This window comes from Neolamprologus brichardi, chromosome 7, assembly GCF_056152115.1.
Source record: "Neolamprologus brichardi isolate AB-2024 chromosome 7, ASM5615211v1, whole genome shotgun sequence".
Classification (NCBI taxonomy): Eukaryota; Metazoa; Chordata; class Actinopteri; order Cichliformes; family Cichlidae; genus Neolamprologus; species Neolamprologus brichardi.
The window spans coordinates 66,223,132-66,240,591 of record NC_142110.1 but is presented as its reverse complement, the minus strand read 5'-3'; the positions used below and the strand labels follow the sequence as shown (position 1 = coordinate 66,240,591).

At 39.3% G+C, this 17,460-nt stretch overlaps 2 protein-coding genes across 4 annotated transcripts; both read left to right on the top strand.

The window, feature by feature from the left end:
• The first annotated feature begins 1,880 nt into the window (after positions 1-1,880).
• On the top strand, positions 1,881-9,753 carry LOC102783677 (troponin I, fast skeletal muscle-like). 2 transcript variants are annotated; one of them, XM_087844171.1, is made up of 7 exons: positions 1,881-2,028; positions 3,462-3,494; positions 4,056-4,092; positions 4,786-4,914; positions 5,145-5,234; positions 9,298-9,471; positions 9,563-9,753. In XM_087844171.1, exons 2-7 carry the CDS (start codon positions 3,487-3,489, stop codon positions 9,638-9,640), a joined length of 516 nt encoding a protein of 171 aa, XP_087700297.1. In that variant the 5' UTR covers positions 1,881-2,028; positions 3,462-3,486; the 3' UTR covers positions 9,641-9,753. The 2 variants fall into 2 exon arrangements, with proteins under 2 accessions (XP_087700297.1, XP_087700298.1); XM_087844172.1 differs by lacking the exon at positions 1,881-2,028 and adding an exon at positions 2,401-2,422.
• A 258-nt stretch (positions 9,754-10,011) lies between these two features.
• On the top strand, positions 10,012-17,238 carry LOC118455362 (troponin I, fast skeletal muscle-like). 2 transcript variants are annotated; one of them, XM_087844169.1, is made up of 7 exons: positions 10,012-12,466; positions 14,686-14,718; positions 15,260-15,299; positions 15,426-15,554; positions 15,638-15,727; positions 16,794-16,967; positions 17,050-17,238. In XM_087844169.1, the coding sequence occupies exons 1-7, from the start codon at positions 12,327-12,329 to the stop codon at positions 17,125-17,127; spliced, it is 684 nt and encodes a 227-aa protein (XP_087700295.1). In that variant the 5' UTR covers positions 10,012-12,326; the 3' UTR covers positions 17,128-17,238. The 2 variants fall into 2 exon arrangements, with proteins under 2 accessions (XP_087700295.1, XP_087700296.1); XM_087844170.1 differs by having other exon boundaries at positions 12,389-12,462.
• The last annotated feature ends 222 nt before the right edge of the window (positions 17,239-17,460 follow it).

The following is a 17,460-nucleotide window of genomic DNA, read 5'->3' as shown; positions in this document are numbered from 1 at the left end:
AATGAGGAAGTGGAGGACAGAAGAAGTTAGATCTAGAAAACTATCTACTGCCGATGGACAGCACTGGAAAATCATGTCCTTAAGAAACAGGAAAAATACATACATGGCAAAGACCTGACACAGTAACTGAGAAAGTCATCTGGCCTTTTAGTTTTTTAACTGCTCATCAAAGCAGCAGGAGCATCCTGACAGCACAGAGCAGAAGGCAGAAACATCCAAAGAAAAGAGCCTTGAATGTCCTTCTAGAAGTCTGGAGAATATTCCTGAAGACAACTTAAAGAAATGACAGAAGCTGAAATAAATAAATAAACAGAATAAATTATATTCAACCAACTTTATGGTCAGATAAGAGGGGAAAGAAAGGGAAAAGCACAAACTGTCTAACATATCAGTTTCTAGGTCAAAAAAGAGAGCCATCTAAGAATGCACCAAAGCACTGAAACTGGAGAATGATTTGTTTGCTATGTCCCACCAGCATCGTTTATGTCTCCAGTGATGGTGAAAATGCTCAGCTTAAAGCTTCCCCTCCTGGCAGCTGTGTCCATCGTTTGTAAATGGTCAAAAATAGCGAAGCTAAAATGCTTTGATGCGATTTTATGTCATCCAAGAAAAAAAAACAACCTCCACCTCAATCTAAGACACGTAACTTGATCCGCGTGGCCCTTCTGCAGCCAGAGAAAGATCTGGAAGCCTTTCCATAGCTCAGACAAGAGGTCCAATATGAAACAGTAAGCAGGCCAGCGAGTCATTAATGTGGTATTTATAGTCTGCAGAAATGTGAGCTTGTTAAGCACTTTGTTTGGAGCAATGTTTAAAAGTTATATCAAAGTTTGTTTGATTATTTGAAGCCACCTCCTGAACTCCGCTCGGTCCGGCGCTCTTCATTCATCGCAGCGTTCAGATTGATCGCCGGTAGAATCCCAGATCAGATGTGTTCAAGTTAAATTATCCATTAGAAACTTAGTTTTTAGACTAAATCAAATCCCTTCTGGCTTTTAGGAATTGGTTTCATGTGATCCATCTTCGGACGTTACATGCAGGTAAGCTCAAACAAGAGATATCATCCCACATTAGCAATGTTTGCATCTTTATTTTGGTCCATTGAGGATCAAATTGAATTGTTTATTTTGTGTCATTACCGGGAAAACCAGGCTTTAGCCCCGTCCTGCGTCCAGACGAGTCAGGCAGCTGTGGAGATGAAGGTGACAACAAGGAGATGCTGGGATTTAAGTTCATGCCAGCTTCAAAGGTTGTGTGCTTTGTGAGAAATGTTCCTTCTAATTAGTGATAAAATGCTCATGTTTCCAATGTTGGCACACACAGGTCTGACACTTTAGGACTCCAGAAGACAAAGTGACTTCTTGACTATTGCATAGATATAGATACAGTTACATTTTGATGTAAATTACTCACAAGAATGAATTCAATGCATTTTTAGATCTTTCTCCTTGAATCCTGAGAGCTTTGACACATTTAAGCAATCATGTTGGACCTGTAAACCTTTAAGAATTTGTAGTGATGTAAAAAAGAGAAAAATCCTTTAATTAATGACTCAAAAGTGAAAACCAGCCTGAAAAGTTTGTTTTGTCACAACTTCTTACCAACTTTTTGGATTTGAGCATCTTGAGCTCAATAACAAGCCAAACATGTTTTTACTGTCCCTCTATTTCCAGCAGTCCCATGATCACCCAGTGAACTATTTGGACTCTGATAGTTTCATATCAAATGTGAATCATCATCATCCTTCTCTTCCTCCCTTTTATAGCATCCCGGTGGCACCCAGCAAAGTCCTAAAATGAAATCAGGCTCCTCCTCATTTATCCTCCTCCTGATTTATGGGGTGAAGTTGGAAGGGGTTGATGATATTTCCGGATCTTGCTGGCCGATTGGTCTGAGGATTCTGCATTTCCATAAACAGGAGCACCATATCCATATCTGATACCTCATATATATACACCCCTGGGATGATTTCTTCCCACTGCTACTGGCCACTGCTGACCTCCTCCTGGACTTTCCGTCTCGTCGTAGGTGAGACCAGTTTCCCTATCTTCCTCCTCCTCCTCCTCCTCCTCTCTCTGCATGTCTGTACAGAGCTGGTAAACGGATATGAAACCACTGCTATGTGGAATCTTTTGGGGGAAAGCGTTAAGGTGATGAAAGTCCTGACCTCTGGGGTTTGTTAATAACCGAAGGGAAACATGAACCAGGGCGATCTGAGCGTTGTGTGTTTGAGCAGCGCTGCAGAGACTGAACGATGCTCTCATGTGATTTTGACTTTCTATGACGATTTCTACATTTTGGGAACATTTGGCAGTTTTGGAAAGTTTTGATAAAATTTAGATGGTTTGTTTTATTTTTAGGTTTATTTTTTTAGATGTTTAGAAAGCAAAAACAAAGCTGGGATATTTCTACTGATTTCAAGGTTAGTTTAACTTTTCTTTCCTAAAATAATCAGCGTCTTACAGATTTATGTTTGGGAATATCTGTTCTTTTTCTGTATGTTTCTCTGTAAAAACAATTTATGAAGCATTAAAAGTAAAATCAAAGTACATTTTATTGTATTTTGTTGTTTGACTGAGTTTTAAAGATCAGGATCTTTGCATGTGGAGCTACAGACGGGACAAAAATACAAAAACTCACGGAGTTACTTTTCATGGCTAAGTTTTTCCTTTATACTTGACTTGAAAGTTTTTTAAACCTGAGCTCTGTGTCTGGGTGTTCCTACATGTCCTGAAGGAAGGAAGGAAAAAACATGGAAAAAATGAGGTGTTATGATGGATATTAGTTTCCTTTTTTTGTTTTTTATCATATAAAATCTTTTTGACTGTTTAGGGAATTTATGCTTCACTGTTAAACATTTCTCAAGCTGTGAAGTCACTCTGCTATAAGCATCACAAAATGTAATTATTTGTTACTTTTTTTAAGTATATTGATTGGTAAAGCATGGAGCTGATTCTGAGTGTTTTACAGTTTGATTTGTGGACACAAATATAAAAGTTCTTCTTTTTGTTTTACAGTTTTAGAAGTTTTATAGCCTAAAACTATAAACCTTCTTGCCTTAAATTAGCTTCTTTGTGTCATATTTCAGCTGGAAAACTAAACCTGTGTGTTATTCTCATTAAATATATCTTCTGAAACTTGACTCTGGGACCGGCTGCCTTGTTTTTGGGGTGTGTTTACCCGCTGGTGTTGGCTGCGAAGCTGCTGCCGCAGCAAATTCTGTTAGACAGATTCTCTGGGAAAGGAATTGAAGTGTTAACTCCCCAAGGATATTTAGTTATGAACCCCGTAAAGGAGCTTATCGCAGGCGTCAGTGGCCACATTTGACCCCAACCCCAAAGTTAGCTCTGTCATCACTCAGCTGCTCATCAACTGGCTGAATAGATCACATTTCATACAAATGAGGTGTCTCATATGTTTCCATCCTGATGAGTTTTTCTTCTGTTTCTTTCTCCAAACAGATCGTGAAGAACAGAAACCGTAAACATGTCTGAGTAAGTGTCTCTTCATCATATATCAGTGATTTTAGTGGAGCAAGTATTTTACTGGACTTCACTGGATCAAATGAAAATGCTGAGTTAAGACTTGAAGTTAGGAACATAAGATTACTATGGATCTTACGTAGGAAGTAAACGTTAATACAGGAAAAGAAGGAAGGAGACGGCAAAAGAAGAAAAAGGAGGATGGAAGGCAAAAATTGACAAAAAAGAAGAGGATTTAGAAAAAAGGGAGGAATTTAAAAAGAAGAAATAACAAAAGCAGAAAAGAGAACAAAATGAGGAGAGAATGAAAAGGAAAATACAGGAAAGAGCAGAAAGAAGGAAATAAATAAAGGAGAAAATTAGAGGAATTACTAAAACAGGGTACAGGAATGAGGAAAGATCAAACAGACTAAAGAAAGAAAGAAAATGATCAGAAATGAAAGTGCAAAGAAGAAAATAAGGAGGGAAAACTTTAAAAACTTCATGTCAGTTTCTTTCTAGCTGTGTTTGTACAGCTGTTTGAATTACTGCTGTTACAGCTGTGACAGAGACTGTTGTGTTCACTCCTCACAGAAAAAAGATGACTTCAAGCCGCAGGCATCATCTGAAGGTATGTCGTCTGCAGTCTTGCTGAGCTTTGAACTGTTTTATTACTTTAAAAAGAAAGTTGGCAAGTTCTCTGTATCGACTGTAAATAAAAGATGGATGTTGATACTCTAACGTCAACCACATTAAGCAAATGGGGTTACCTAATGCTTATGTGTAGTTATTTATGAGATAATATGACCATGCAGCTGAAAAGTAATCTTTCTTTATTGTCACAGCAAGTTGTAGATCAGTCCTTTGTGCGCTCCCCGACTCAGCTCAGATCAGCTGGTGGGGTTTCTGGTCTTCCAAGCACCTGTTGTCAACATTTAATTACACAGCGCCCTCTGGTGGACAGACTATGCAACATTGTTTGCATAGTTTTTTGTGTCCTGTCTCTTTGTTATTTTATTTTTTAATTTTCATTTATCCGTCATTATACATACATACTCATATACTGGCAAATATAGGCCAATTTATCATGAACCCAACCCTACTTTATTATCTTTCTACATACTGATGACGATTGACAAAATGACAAAATTGACAAAATGAACTTCGTGCTATATTCCAAGTGTTAAAAGTAACAGATAAACCATAAACTCAACAGCAAAGTGTTTTCTGAGGTCACAGGTCAACTGACTCAAAGACTAATTTCCCATAGACCTCTATACAGCCAAAGGTGTTTCTGCTGAACATTTTTTTTTTTGTCCTGCAGAGTTTGATGCTGCAGATCGCGGCGAACTGGATTGAAAAGGAGAAACAGGAAATTGCAGCCTCTAAGCAGACCTACATGGCAGAGAATTGCCCCCCTCCTGCCATGAGTGGAGACCAGGCAACTCTCATGGTGAGAGTCGAAGCTCAACTGAAAGCTGCTGAATGGAAATCATTCTGAATATCCTTCTTTATTTTCCCTTTATCATTATTTCACGCAGACGATGGTTCTTTTATTTTGAGGATTTCCGAATTGTCAGCTCTTATTTATAATATTCATTTAGTGAGGATATTTGTAACTATAATATCATCACTAAAGATGAGTCCTGAGTAACAAAACATTGGATGTGTCTGTTCACTCAGGAAACCTGCAAAAAGTTGAGCGCCCTTATCGACAAACTTGATGAAGAGAGGTACGACCTGGAGATGAAAGTGGGCAAGACTGATAAAGAGGTACACTTCCACCTGCTGTGCAGAACAGACTGGCAGCTTTTCACATCCACAGAACGTGTTAATCTTGAAATCACTCAGTGTGATATAGTTGTAAACAAAACAGGAAGGCAGGTTGTTCTTTCTCCTTCTTTCTTGCACAAGATTTGCACAAGAGTTAAAGCATCAAGTACAAAGGTTCACTGTAATAATCAGGTTGGTAAGATTGGAGTTGGGCTACTGTATTAAAAGCCTATTTGAAGCTGAGTCTTAAAGACAATTTAAGTTTATATCTGTTCAGCTGCAGCTGTTTAATGTTCTGGGAGTCAATAGAGACGACATATAAAGAACAAATTGATCTACATACAAATTTGATATAATTTCAACAAATATAAATGATGTCCCATATTAGTATCATAAATTGTTGCACATGAGAATCCATATTTCTTTCCATATTTCAAGGGTCTTTCAGAAATCATGTTATTTTCCTTAGAATTGACTGATCTGTGGTTATTATTCTTTTTTTATATATATATATTTTATTAGTTTTTCTGTTTTCACAAATAGTACATAATTACATAACATAATAAAGTGTACAATTCAGAACCAAGAATAAATAAATAAATGAAAAACAAACAAAAGCAAACAGACTGATAACTGAGCACAGAACACCAGCTCAGTTCCATCTAAAAAATAAATAAATAAATAAAGAGAGAATACAATACAGTACAATACCTGTGGTCCCAGTAGTACGTTGCAGTTTGAACATTTAAGAGAATCCTTGTAACATAATATTAGAAACATCAGGTTCCACATAATTCAAGTATGGTTCCCACACCTTAAAGAATTGATCTGTTTTTGAGTGCAGTACACATGTAAGATATTCCAATGGCACTAGATCCAACACTACTCTTTGCCAACCTGTAATAGTTGGTGCTTTTTCATAAATCCATTGGAGTAGTATGTGAGAACACAGTACAATCTCCTATTATTCTTGGATATCAATCTCCGGCTGGGCAGGCCCAGTATGAGAGACAGAGGGTCCATCTGTCACGTTTTAGTTAATGGACTCAGGCGCAGACCGGGAATCTTTATTCAGTTTATTTACACAACGAGACCTGGTGATACTATTTACAACGTGCTGGAGGGAGGGGAGGGGGGTCCAGGGTTCTGGGGTATGTGAGAGGAAAGACGGGAATCAGACGCACTCCAAAGGCTCTCTCTCTTCACTCCCCACACTGGGGAAACACAAATCCAGTCACTCATCCACACGGAAACAGGCAGGCAGGGAAAGGTCCGGGGTAGATCTGCACACAGAGACGGGGTTAATGACGAACAGACGGAAACAACTTTAGTTTAACTCACTAATGGTTGAGAGACTGACGCTGATAGCGCAACGATCCAGCGACGAGTGACTCTTGTCGTGTCCAAATTCATGGGCTGCATCCTCCTGAGGACCCGGCCTTCGCAGTCTACGTGGGCCGGGTCCTCAGGAGGTCGGGTAGGCCGGAAGTAAACGGCTATGGAATTGGACGGTCTAGCCTTCTCGATCTACTCCCGCCCTTAATTCAGAGTATTTCCGGTTGTCAGCGCCACGGCACGAAAATCGAAAATGGACCCGAAATCTTTCTCCGTTTTTTGTGTTCATTTTTAATTATCAACGAGCTAACCCACATTCTCGCCTGAAAATATGTTTAAAGTTTATTTTGTGGCCCAGAAAGATTAATAAGAGTAATTTTAAAACTTAGTAGCGGCCGCCATTGCCAGAAACTGGAGCTTGGCTGGGCCGCGCTATGAATTCTGGGATATGGTGGGCCACGAAGGACACACCCGACCCATCCTTCAAATTCGGGGAAAAGGAGGACGCATTTGTCGGCTGCATTCGGAGGAGTCTACGAATTTGGACAGCCTTCGGTGTGTCGCTGTGACGTAATCGGTCTACAAATGCGGCCTCAGGAGGATGCAGCCCATGAATTTGGACACGACCACAGTGCTGCCATCTTAAATCGGCCTTGTGATCATCCCGATAGGCAGCAGGTGCGTGGGCCAGGGGCGGGAGCCCATAATGAGCACCGCCCCGGCAGGTGAGAGAGAGAGAGAGAGAGAAAACATGCTGCCTAATACAGGATCAGCTGGTGTGGCACAGGGACCATGACACCATCTCCAATTCACAACCGGAAATCTTCTCCATTTCAGATAACACATTAGACCAATATTCTTGCAATTTCAAACATCTGTGGTTATTTACCTAACCGTACCTATTAGTCTCAAATCTAGAACATTACCTCCTACAGAGCAGGTTAGGTCTGCAGTTTAAGTTACCATGGTGATGTTCCCCAGGAAGAAGTGAAAGTAATACTGAACACCGAGGTTAAACCCTGAAGTTATCTGGATGAGCACAAATCCTTTCTCTTGATGTCTGCTTTATTCTTTATTCTTGATATTTCCTGACACGTCCACTTTATGAGCGAAGCAGCGTTTGAGAGATAATCTTTTTCTCATTAATACTGATTATTGATTAGACTGTTTTATTTTTAACATTTAAATATGGATAATAAATAGGGGTGCAACGATACACAAAATTCACGGTTCGGTTCGATACTTTGGTGTCACGGTTCGATATTTTTTCGATACAAAAAAAATGTTCATGCCTTTTTAATTTGTAATTTATTAAAATTATAAATATATATTTTAACTCAAAAATACAGTTTTTAAATTTAATGTTGCTGAAACAACAAAGTAATAAAAAAATTCTATCTGATTGAGGAATCACTCATCTTTGGAAAAGAGAGTTTATTACAGAGAAATGTCTCTTTCCAAAATAAAAGCTCTACTATACGCTTCTTCTGGGCTATATTCTCAGCAGCATATTAAACATATCAGGTCCCCATAAGGAGAATCATGTGCTAACGGCTGTCTAAATGACTCGGGTAAAGTTTGTAGCATGCGTGCTTGTTGTTTTTGTCTGCTTCCACTTGTCTTTGCACTAGGATGATGTCAGCGTAAATGTGCAGTCATATTCGTTGTGTTCCCACTAGTGCTGTCAGCGTTAATCTGAAATGACGTTAACGCCACAACACGGCAAATCTCCGTTAACAGCTACGGCGGATCGCCCCGTGCGTGGGGCTGGACGGCGTCCATTAACGAGCTAACTGCGCTAACGCACTAGTTCCCAACAATGTAATTGAGCATTTCGTGACACATCCAACATACTGTTTTACTTTAGTCCATGACGCGCTTACCTTCAGGGTCATACGTCACATGAAAACCAAAATAGATCCAAACGCCAGATCTGAATGAGGGTGGGGGAGGTTCAATTTGCCATGTAGCAACGAGAGCTTAGCTTCTGTCTCGCTAGCTTGTCCTGCGCTCAGTGAATCTGTGTTCGACTACTCCGCCTAGGCTGCACTGTCGAGCGCAGATCCACTGAGCGCTCAACACAGACAGCATCGTCAGATAAAAAGTTGATAAAATAAATTAAAAATTTTGTATTGTTCGATACATATGCGTACCGAACCGAAAGTACTGTATCGAACGGTTCAATATCGATACGAGTATCGTTGCACCCCTAATAATAAAGTAACAACAAAATACATTGTATGTTAAATTTCCAGAAAATTTAGTCATTTATCGTCACACCCAGGAATTTAATTTCACTCTATCTTAACATTTTATTTAAGTATCTAAATTTGATTTATTTTATACATAATACTTTGAATTGTCTGTTTTTCCAAATTTAGTGATAATTAATTTATGTTAAGCTTTTTTTAATCAAGTTGATCAGGTTCAAAAGTTGTTGTAAATTCTTCACAGAGCTGGAGATATTTGTGTAATCAGCAAATTAAAATAAATCAATAAATAAATCAGACATTCTGGATCATTGACTGAGTAGCAGTAGCAGTTTAGTTTTCATAAGCAGAGCCCCTCCTGCACTGCTAATGTGATAAACTCACATTACAGATAAAACGCCGATGTAGGGTGCATGCAAAATGTAAAGCGTTTTCAGCGTTTCGCCGCTGGTTTAAATGCGTCCGCACTGCTCTGCTTTCGACTTGGTTTCACCTTTGAACTGCTTGGTCGCTCGTAGATCGATGACCTGAAAATCAAAGTGGTCGACCTGGCTGGAGTGAAGAAGCCCGCTCTGAAGAAAGTGCGCATGTCCGCCGATTCCATGCTGAAAGCTCTGCTGGGCTCCAAACACACAGTTAACCTGGAGCTCAGGGCCAACCTGAAGCAGGTCAAGAAGGAGGTGAAAGAGGAGGTGAGTGTTTGCATTTAATATTTGAATTTAAGATTCATTTAGGAGGCTAGAAAGTCTTGACTGTCTCTGACTGTCACTGTTTTTCCTGCAGCCTGCAGAGGCGGTGGGCGACTGGCGTAAGAACATTGAGGACAAGGCTGACAGGAAGAAGATGTTCGAGTCCTCCTAAAGAGCTGCTCGCTGCTCTTGTAGCTGTTCTGGGATGTTAGCACTTTTTATGGAATTTCTGGCGTTGCTCATTGAATTGAAAAAACCCTTTTCTCATTAAATTTGTAAGTTTCATCCTGCTTTGTTATTGTACATTTGTATAACTTTATAAAATTCAAAGGGTAAAAGCTGCGTAAACCTTTTTCATTAGTGTAACTTCCTGTTTCCATCTGTACTGATGTTCACTTTTAGCAACTTCCTGCTCCTCGACTTTTTGTAATAAATGTATTTAATTTCCTACCCCTGCTGTCGTTGGATGTTTTGTCTTTGACTCAGTGATGCACAACACTGCAAACTGAGTGCACAGCGCACTGTTACAGTGCTGAGCTCGTCTTTCTGTGTTTTTGTCCGTGATTAAAGCAAATGTTGATTTGGAACAGAAACCAAAGTGCATTTTTTTCTGCAATGACGACACGTTGAAGTGAAGTTTTACATTAAAAAAAAGTTTAAAAATTGAAAACAAAAACTTGCAGCTGATTGTTAACGAGTTCTGTTTGAAGGTGCTCTTTGTAGTGCTGTGCATGTCAGTGAGGGACAAGACACAATATCCATGTTTTTCCTACGGCATCATTTGTGTAGCAGTGATGTCGACTTGCAAATATATAGAAGGGGTTATAGTGTGTTCAGGGAGCTGTGAAAAGTGAATGTAATCTTTTCCTTTTGTAATTCACACTTCACAGTATTTAGAAAATACAGGCCCCTCCCCCTTATAGACTGTATATAAAGATGGACAGTGAATCTACCCTTCTATGTTCAAAGGAGTAACCTAGAATCCCACACTTTGCAATATTGAATTGATTTTATCAGACCACAGTTGCATTGTTAAAAACAGAATATGCAAACTGTAGTGAATGCTACAGTTACTGATGTACAAAAGCAAAAATGTCTGTGTTAGCAGGAAAGCTAACATTTACCAGAAGCAAGACAACTCCAGGATTGAGAAGCAGTTTCTCAATGAATCAGATAAACTGACCTGACAGTTGTCTCCTGATGTTGGGTAGATTCCCATTTAGCCAGGCAGCCTTCAGTTGGTAAATGTGATATACTTCCTGTTAGCTAAACTTTAAACTGAAGAAAGCTTGTGACAATATAATGATTTTATATTTTTATGGATATGCCATAAGAAATGGCAGGCAGTGCTATCTGTGGTCTAGTAAGACTGATGCATCTTTGCAAAGTTTGGTTATTTGATAAGAAAACTTTTATTTTTGTAAAGTTTTTTTTTTAATCTTTTTCCTTAAATCAGATCCTTTCTTCTCAAAATTACAATGTTGGGCCTAATACACTATCACCACTATCTCACACTGTGTAGAATTGTGGTCTAACCACGACAGTCTGGCTATGTTGGAAACTTGCTCTACACTTATCATTTATTAGATAAAACCTCTGCGTGACCATTTTTAGATACAGTCTACAAAAACTGAAAAAATGACAACATAACAATAATGAACAAGAAATGAGTTCTGGAATTGAAAAATTAAAATTCATAATTTTTTTTATACATCTGAACATTACACTATAGAACTGCATACATACTGCATTTACAATACAGCTTCCCTTTTGTATATATATATATATATCAGAATGTAGTTGTATGTGGTCATGTGACAGATCTCTACACTTTTTTAAAAATACTTGTTCATAGAGTGTTTATTCTTAATTATTACTATATATATACTCCTCAGTCAGCCATGAATGCTGGTCATAAATATTCGGTATGGCTTTTTAAATAAACAGTTAAGTTTAAGTCACATCTGATCTCTAGTAACATGATGAAGAACAGGTAATACACACCTCTGACCACACGGGGTCAGCAGAGGATTTCCTGCACTGGACTTCTTTAAAGTTTTCTATCTGCAGTCCTCTGCAAACGCCATCAACTCATAAAAATGTATCCAGTCAAAATGTTTCAAATAAAAGTAAAATTAGGATTTTCAGTCTATCAAAGCAGATCTGGGAGGACTGATCCATGACTTCTGACTATGATGCTAACTGACTGAACAGGATGGGTAACTTCCTGCTGTTTTTTTTAAAGACGTTCTTTGTTTTGTTTTTTGTTTTTTTACTAAATTTTGGGTTTTTGTGTTGATTACAAAACCACATTCAAATGGACATTTTCAGGTGAGTCACAGTTTTTATCATATTTGTCTTTCTTTGCCTTATATGTGAAAATGTTCACTGTTTCTATTTATTGCAGTTTTTAAAATTTCTATCTCTTTTTTATTTTCAGTTGCTGCCAATGTAACGTGAGTATTTTAACAATGTCTGCATCCAGTACTTCATACCACAGCAGCGGATACTGTGGATCACGGAAGTTCTGATTGTATTTTAAAGCATGTTTCTGCACAAATCTCTGAATTATTAAGGTTAATAACAAAGGGTGTATGTGCAGTTTAAGTCACAGCTGGTTTTGCTGATTTTTGAATGCCCTAAACTAGAAATTATCCCAAACTTTAAGTCATATTAAGTATGACTTAAGTCTCATCATTTCCTTATCTCCCTGTGCATAGTGCCTCGTGTCCAGCTGTCAGCCTGACCTGTCCCAAAGAGGACTGCTGACCGCCTTGGATTGACTATTTATGAGGTGACTGGTCAAAGGATGAAGGCATTTCAGGAGCTGATTGGCCTGGTTGCTCTCAGGGTTTCTCATGGCCATAAAAGTTGAACAGCCAAACCCCCGTCCAAGCCCATATATACCCCACAGAGTTAGCTTTTTAATCAGTGACTCCCTCACTGCGTCCCAGCCCTTCAGCCAGTCTCTGCCGGCCTCCTCATCATCACTTTGTAGGTGAGAAACTCTTTTACTTAATGCTTAAAGTGAAGCTGATCCTCACAGGAAATAGAATTTAGTGATTCTGGTGCAGATTAATCTTTTAACAGGTGAAAAAACCTTCAATATATAAATCTTGAATGAATGTATTCAATAAGAAAATTATTATGTACAGAATTACTGAATTTTTCAATCATAACTGAGGTAGTGAGTAACGTTTTTGGAGGTTTCCTGTTTATATATTATGGTTTTACCATCTTTCACCCTTACATTATGTGCATAAAACTATAAAATCTACATAAAACTACTGTAAGATTAAAAAAACAAACTAGATTTCCTTATTTATAAATAAACAAGAAACTGATTTATTGTTTCAAAAACGAGTTTTCCAAACTGGTTAAAAGACATTTCTATCTCGTTTTCAGCCTGAACATCACAATTAAGCTTCTTCTTATTTTTTTAAATTATTAACATGGTATTAAAACTAGTGATTAATGCACATATAGTGTTATGCAACTGCATTAGAATCTGTAAATAAATCGACTCAAACAGTCATCAGCCTGCAGGGTCAAAGAACAGAAAAATCAGATGGTGCAAGACCGTCGTTATCTTTCCAGCACATCCACCTGAGCTCACCTGAAAGGCAAAAGGAAAGAGGAAATGTCGCTGCACAGAGATAATGAGCGATTTTCTCTGCCAGTAAAATAATTAGTAAAATGTGAAAGTGAATAAACTACACGTGTAAAAGCCTGCAGCAGTCTGATGCAGGTGTTGTCCTAAAGTTAATGAGCTGTGATCAAATGACAGAGAATATCAATTAAATCTTTTTTTTTAACAGTTTGATCATTTTCACATCTCAATGTCGCCCCTTTGGATTGCATTTCTCTCCGACATGTGATGGTTGACCTTTGACACTGAGCCAGGATTAGCAGTGGCCCAGCTGGCACAAGATTCACCCTGAAGTTTCTATTCTTAAATGACCAAAAATGCACAAACCTCCCGTGGAGGCTGTCGGGGGGAAGTTTCCAGAGGGAGACATCAAAAAAAAGAGCAGAACAAAACTGAACTTTAAGAGTATTTGTGATGTACTTATTGATTTTAACACATATTTCTACACCAAGTTGCATTTTAATAGCAAATCTAAATTTAAAAAAGAGTCCTGTGAAAAAACATCCCACGATTCAGCCTGTAAAACCATCTTTGGTAACTGACAGGCACCCAAACCTCAGCTCGCTCTCTGGGCAGTTTACTTTTTTGGGAATAGTGTTGTTTTTCGTTCAAATTCATTTTGATCTCTTTATTCTTTTTAAATCTACTTTGTGGAGTTTGTAGTGCAGTAAAAATAAAGATGAGGTCAGAGGTGACGTGATATTTGGATTCAAAGTATAATTGGAATAGATTTTGAATTCCCATATTTCTTTATATTCCTAATGCTGTCAGTACAAACTAAGGCAGCAGGAAACGTAGTTTTAAACAGCTCTATATTGGATTATTATCACTTTGATCTTCAGATCAGTCTATGTTAAGAGATATATTCTAAAACACTTCTTCAGCAGAGAATCAGAGAGGAGAAACACACAGATTTTCTTGCTAGCAAGGGCAGTCATCAGAACTCACACACCAAGAGTGAGGCTCAGAGACTAAGCACTGAGGACTGCCCTGGTCTTTATTTATATGCTTCAGTGAGCGTTTGTTCCATACATTGAAATGTTGGAGGTGTACATGTGTGTGTGTGTCAGAGTGTGACCCCATAAATGACTTCCCTACACCTGCTGGTCTCGAAGTCCAGCAGTTCATCAAACCAAAAGGCACTTAGACTAAAACAGATATAGCTACGTTAATCCTACCGTAAAACAATAAGACAAGGTACGACCTCTCCCATACTCCTAGGATGTGGGGGTGAACGCCAGAACATCCTGGAATGTTACAGACCTCCTGGAATGTTACAGACCTCCTAGGATGAAACATTCTTTCAATATGCCACCATCTATATACTTCTAAACACAAATGATTACATGCAGTATTCTACCATACTCAAACTTATATCATTAAAAGACTATACTGACTACTAAGTACAATTTTCCATTGACAGTCTATTAACCTTGAAGAAGAGTTTAGAGGTCATATGTGGTGTGACATTTAAGATTTTGAATTTACTGGATGTAATCTTTTTTTATTTACATTGTCTCAAATCTTTGCTTTCATTTTCTTCTTTATTTTTTTCGGATTATTACCAGAGTCAGAAACCTGAAGGAAGCCACAATGTCTGAGTGAGTATGTTTATTCCAGCCCGTTCTCACTCCCGAGGCGTAACATGGCGACGTTTTGTCACGTCCCGCAGCGTTCCTGAGGAACGCGAAAGGAGACTTTCAGCGTTGTTATGGTACGCAGCGGGTTATGGCCGCAATCGACGTTCCAGCCCTGTATTCCAGCCCTAAACCTAACCTTATCCCTAGCCCTAACCATAACCTTTTTCCTCACCTTAAACAGGACTTAAATGATGTTAAATAGCGTGTTTCTAAGCGATTTGAAGAAAAAGAGCGAACATGTGTAGATTGAGTCCATACGGTTCTCATATTTCCTCATTTTTCCGAGGTCGTCATTTAGGAACGTGGTGGGTAGCCGAAAACGTAATATGTTGACGATTTGTCACCTAGCGTAAAATGTTACGCTTTGGGAGTGAGAACAGTTTATTCTGTGTAAAACGCTTTGAAAGAGCCAATCAGGATGTCACATTCATCATTTTGTGAAGAGTTTACATCAGAATACTCGAATGTTGTTTTAAATATGTCGCGTCTTTATGAATTAAAGGGGAAAGAAGATGACGTCAAGCCGCAGGCATCATCTCAAGGTAAGACTCTGCTAAGATTATCAGCGCTGCATCGAAGTGGCCCCGAAAGTAAATGAAGCAGCATCAAGAACAACAGTACAACACACAGCAGTAATAATGTGGAATCTCTTTGTCGTCCTCTTTCAGAGTTTAATGCTGCAAATCGCTGCCAACTTGCTCGAGCAGGAAGCCGCTGAAATCATCGTCACCAAAGAAGCTTACCTCGCAGAGAACTGTGCCGCCCTCGACCTGAGCAGAGACCAGGCAGCTCTGATGGTAAGAACATCAACCTCACTCTTACATGATGGGCTGTTTATATCACAACAACTGCATCTGTTTGCTTTTTTAATTCTCGACAGGACTTCTGCAAAAAACTGCATCAGGCCATTGATAAGATTGACGAGGAGAGATACGACACCCAGGTCAAAGTGGAAAAGGCCGACAAAGAGGTGGAGGATTGTGTGCATCTGTCCTCCTTTTAGCAGATTGTGTGCTGCAGTCAGTGTTGGGAAGGTTACTTTTAAAATGTATTCCATTACAGATTACAGAATACATGCCCCAAAATGTATTCTGTAACGTATTCCGTTACGTTACTCAATGAGAGTAACGTATTCTGAATACTTTGGATTACTTAATATATTATCATGCTGTTTACAACTACATGAATGTACTATTGCTGTGATTTATTACTGTTACTGAAGGTCCGCGGCTCCGAACCGTAGTAAAGGGACCTCTGGCTAATACGGTGGGTTCGTGTCGGGCTCGTAGCCGAAAACTAGCTTTACTTTGTTGTCTGGGTCAACTTTGCTAGCAGAGACAGAGAGAGGCGTTGAAAGGCTGCTCTAAAGGAACTTATTGTTTTTGGAGGAAAACACGAACACGGTGTACAGTCGAGTCTTAATAGCTTACTTACAACTGGGCTCGTCAGGCTCTCTTCTTGGCTGCAGTGGTTATTATTATATTTACATGCTTCCAGCTCCCGTTTTTGCTCAATGACAGCTCGTACTTTTCCTTTTTCTCCCTCCCTCGCTCACAGACACATAACGGGTATGGCAGTCCATTCTCCCTGCAGCACGGACTACACTGCCCATGATGCTACATTCTTTAGAGCTATACCTGTAGCATTCTGCCTGTTAGCTTAGCACAACAACAACAGGCGCTCTCTCACCCAGGAAACACGCAGAGAGAGCGTCACCCTGTAACCATGGCAACCGTAACGCTGCCGCCTGGAACAACAGAACGTAGCTGTCAAACAAAACCCAAACAGTCCTGACCCGCCACAATATGAAACAGGGAAGTACCGCCGTGTAATCCATTTATTTCAACAAAGTAACTGTATTCTAAATACCACCTTTTTAAACGGTAACTGTAACAGAATACAGTTACTCATATTTTGTATTTTAAATACGTAACGGCGGTACATGTATTCCGTTACTCCCCAACACTGGCTGCAGTATACGTGGGTCTGTGTTTATCTGCTCTGTTCAGCCTTTGAGCTTCTCCTTTTGACTTCAGATCAATGAACTGAAGATGAAGGTCATCGAGCTGGCCGGAGTGAAGAAACCTGCCTTGAAGAAAGTGCGTATGAGTGCCGACGCCATGCTTAAAGCTCTGCTGGGCTCCAAACACACGGTAAACATGGACCTCAGGGCCAACCTGAAGCAGGTCAAGAAGGAGGTGAAGGATGAGGTGAGTGTTTGCAGGCTGATTGTTTAAGAGAGCTAAAAGCAGTTAACTGTTGCTGACGGTGGGCTGTGTTTGTGTCCTGCAGTCTGCTGAGGTGGTGGGCGACTGGCGCAAGAACATTGAGGACAAGGCTGACAGGAAGAAGATGTTTGAGACCTCTTAAAGACTTTCTCATCCAACTTTTGTTTTGCTCATTCTGGGGTGTTACAGCTCTTCATCACTGTTGCCTCTCATCTCTTACGTGCAATTAAATGTTCTTTTTGGAATAAGGCAATGCTGTGAAGCTGCACTTTTTTCAAGGCGGTCTTTTTTTATTTTAACGGCTAATTTAAGTCGGGCTAATTTATACGGGCTGTTGTATATTCACTTACTCCTGAGTTCAATCAGGTTCAATCAGAAATCTAAACCAGAAAAAGCTTTTTTTTTCCAGGTGTAAGATGACTTTAACATAACTTACATTTCCAAATAGGCAGTTAGAAACTGAGATGTGTTGTGC

Bases quoted from the DNA above. Each gene is read 5' to 3' on its own strand.
- LOC102783677 (XM_087844171.1), top strand. The intron at 4,093-4,785 runs GTATGTCGTCTG...TTTGTCCTGCAG, and splicing joins GCCGCAGGCATCATCTGAAG to AGTTTGATGCTGCAGATCGC. The intron at 5,235-9,297 runs GTACACTTCCAC...GGTCGCTCGTAG, and splicing joins TGGGCAAGACTGATAAAGAG to ATCGATGACCTGAAAATCAA.
- LOC118455362 (XM_087844169.1), top strand. From the start codon at position 12,327: ATGGCCATAAAAGTTGAACAGCCAAACCCCCGTCCAAGCCCATATATA. The intron at 12,467-14,685 runs GTGAGAAACTCT...GATTATTACCAG, and splicing joins TCCTCATCATCACTTTGTAG to AGTCAGAAACCTGAAGGAAG. The intron at 15,728-16,793 runs GTGGAGGATTGT...TTTTGACTTCAG, and splicing joins TGGAAAAGGCCGACAAAGAG to ATCAATGAACTGAAGATGAA.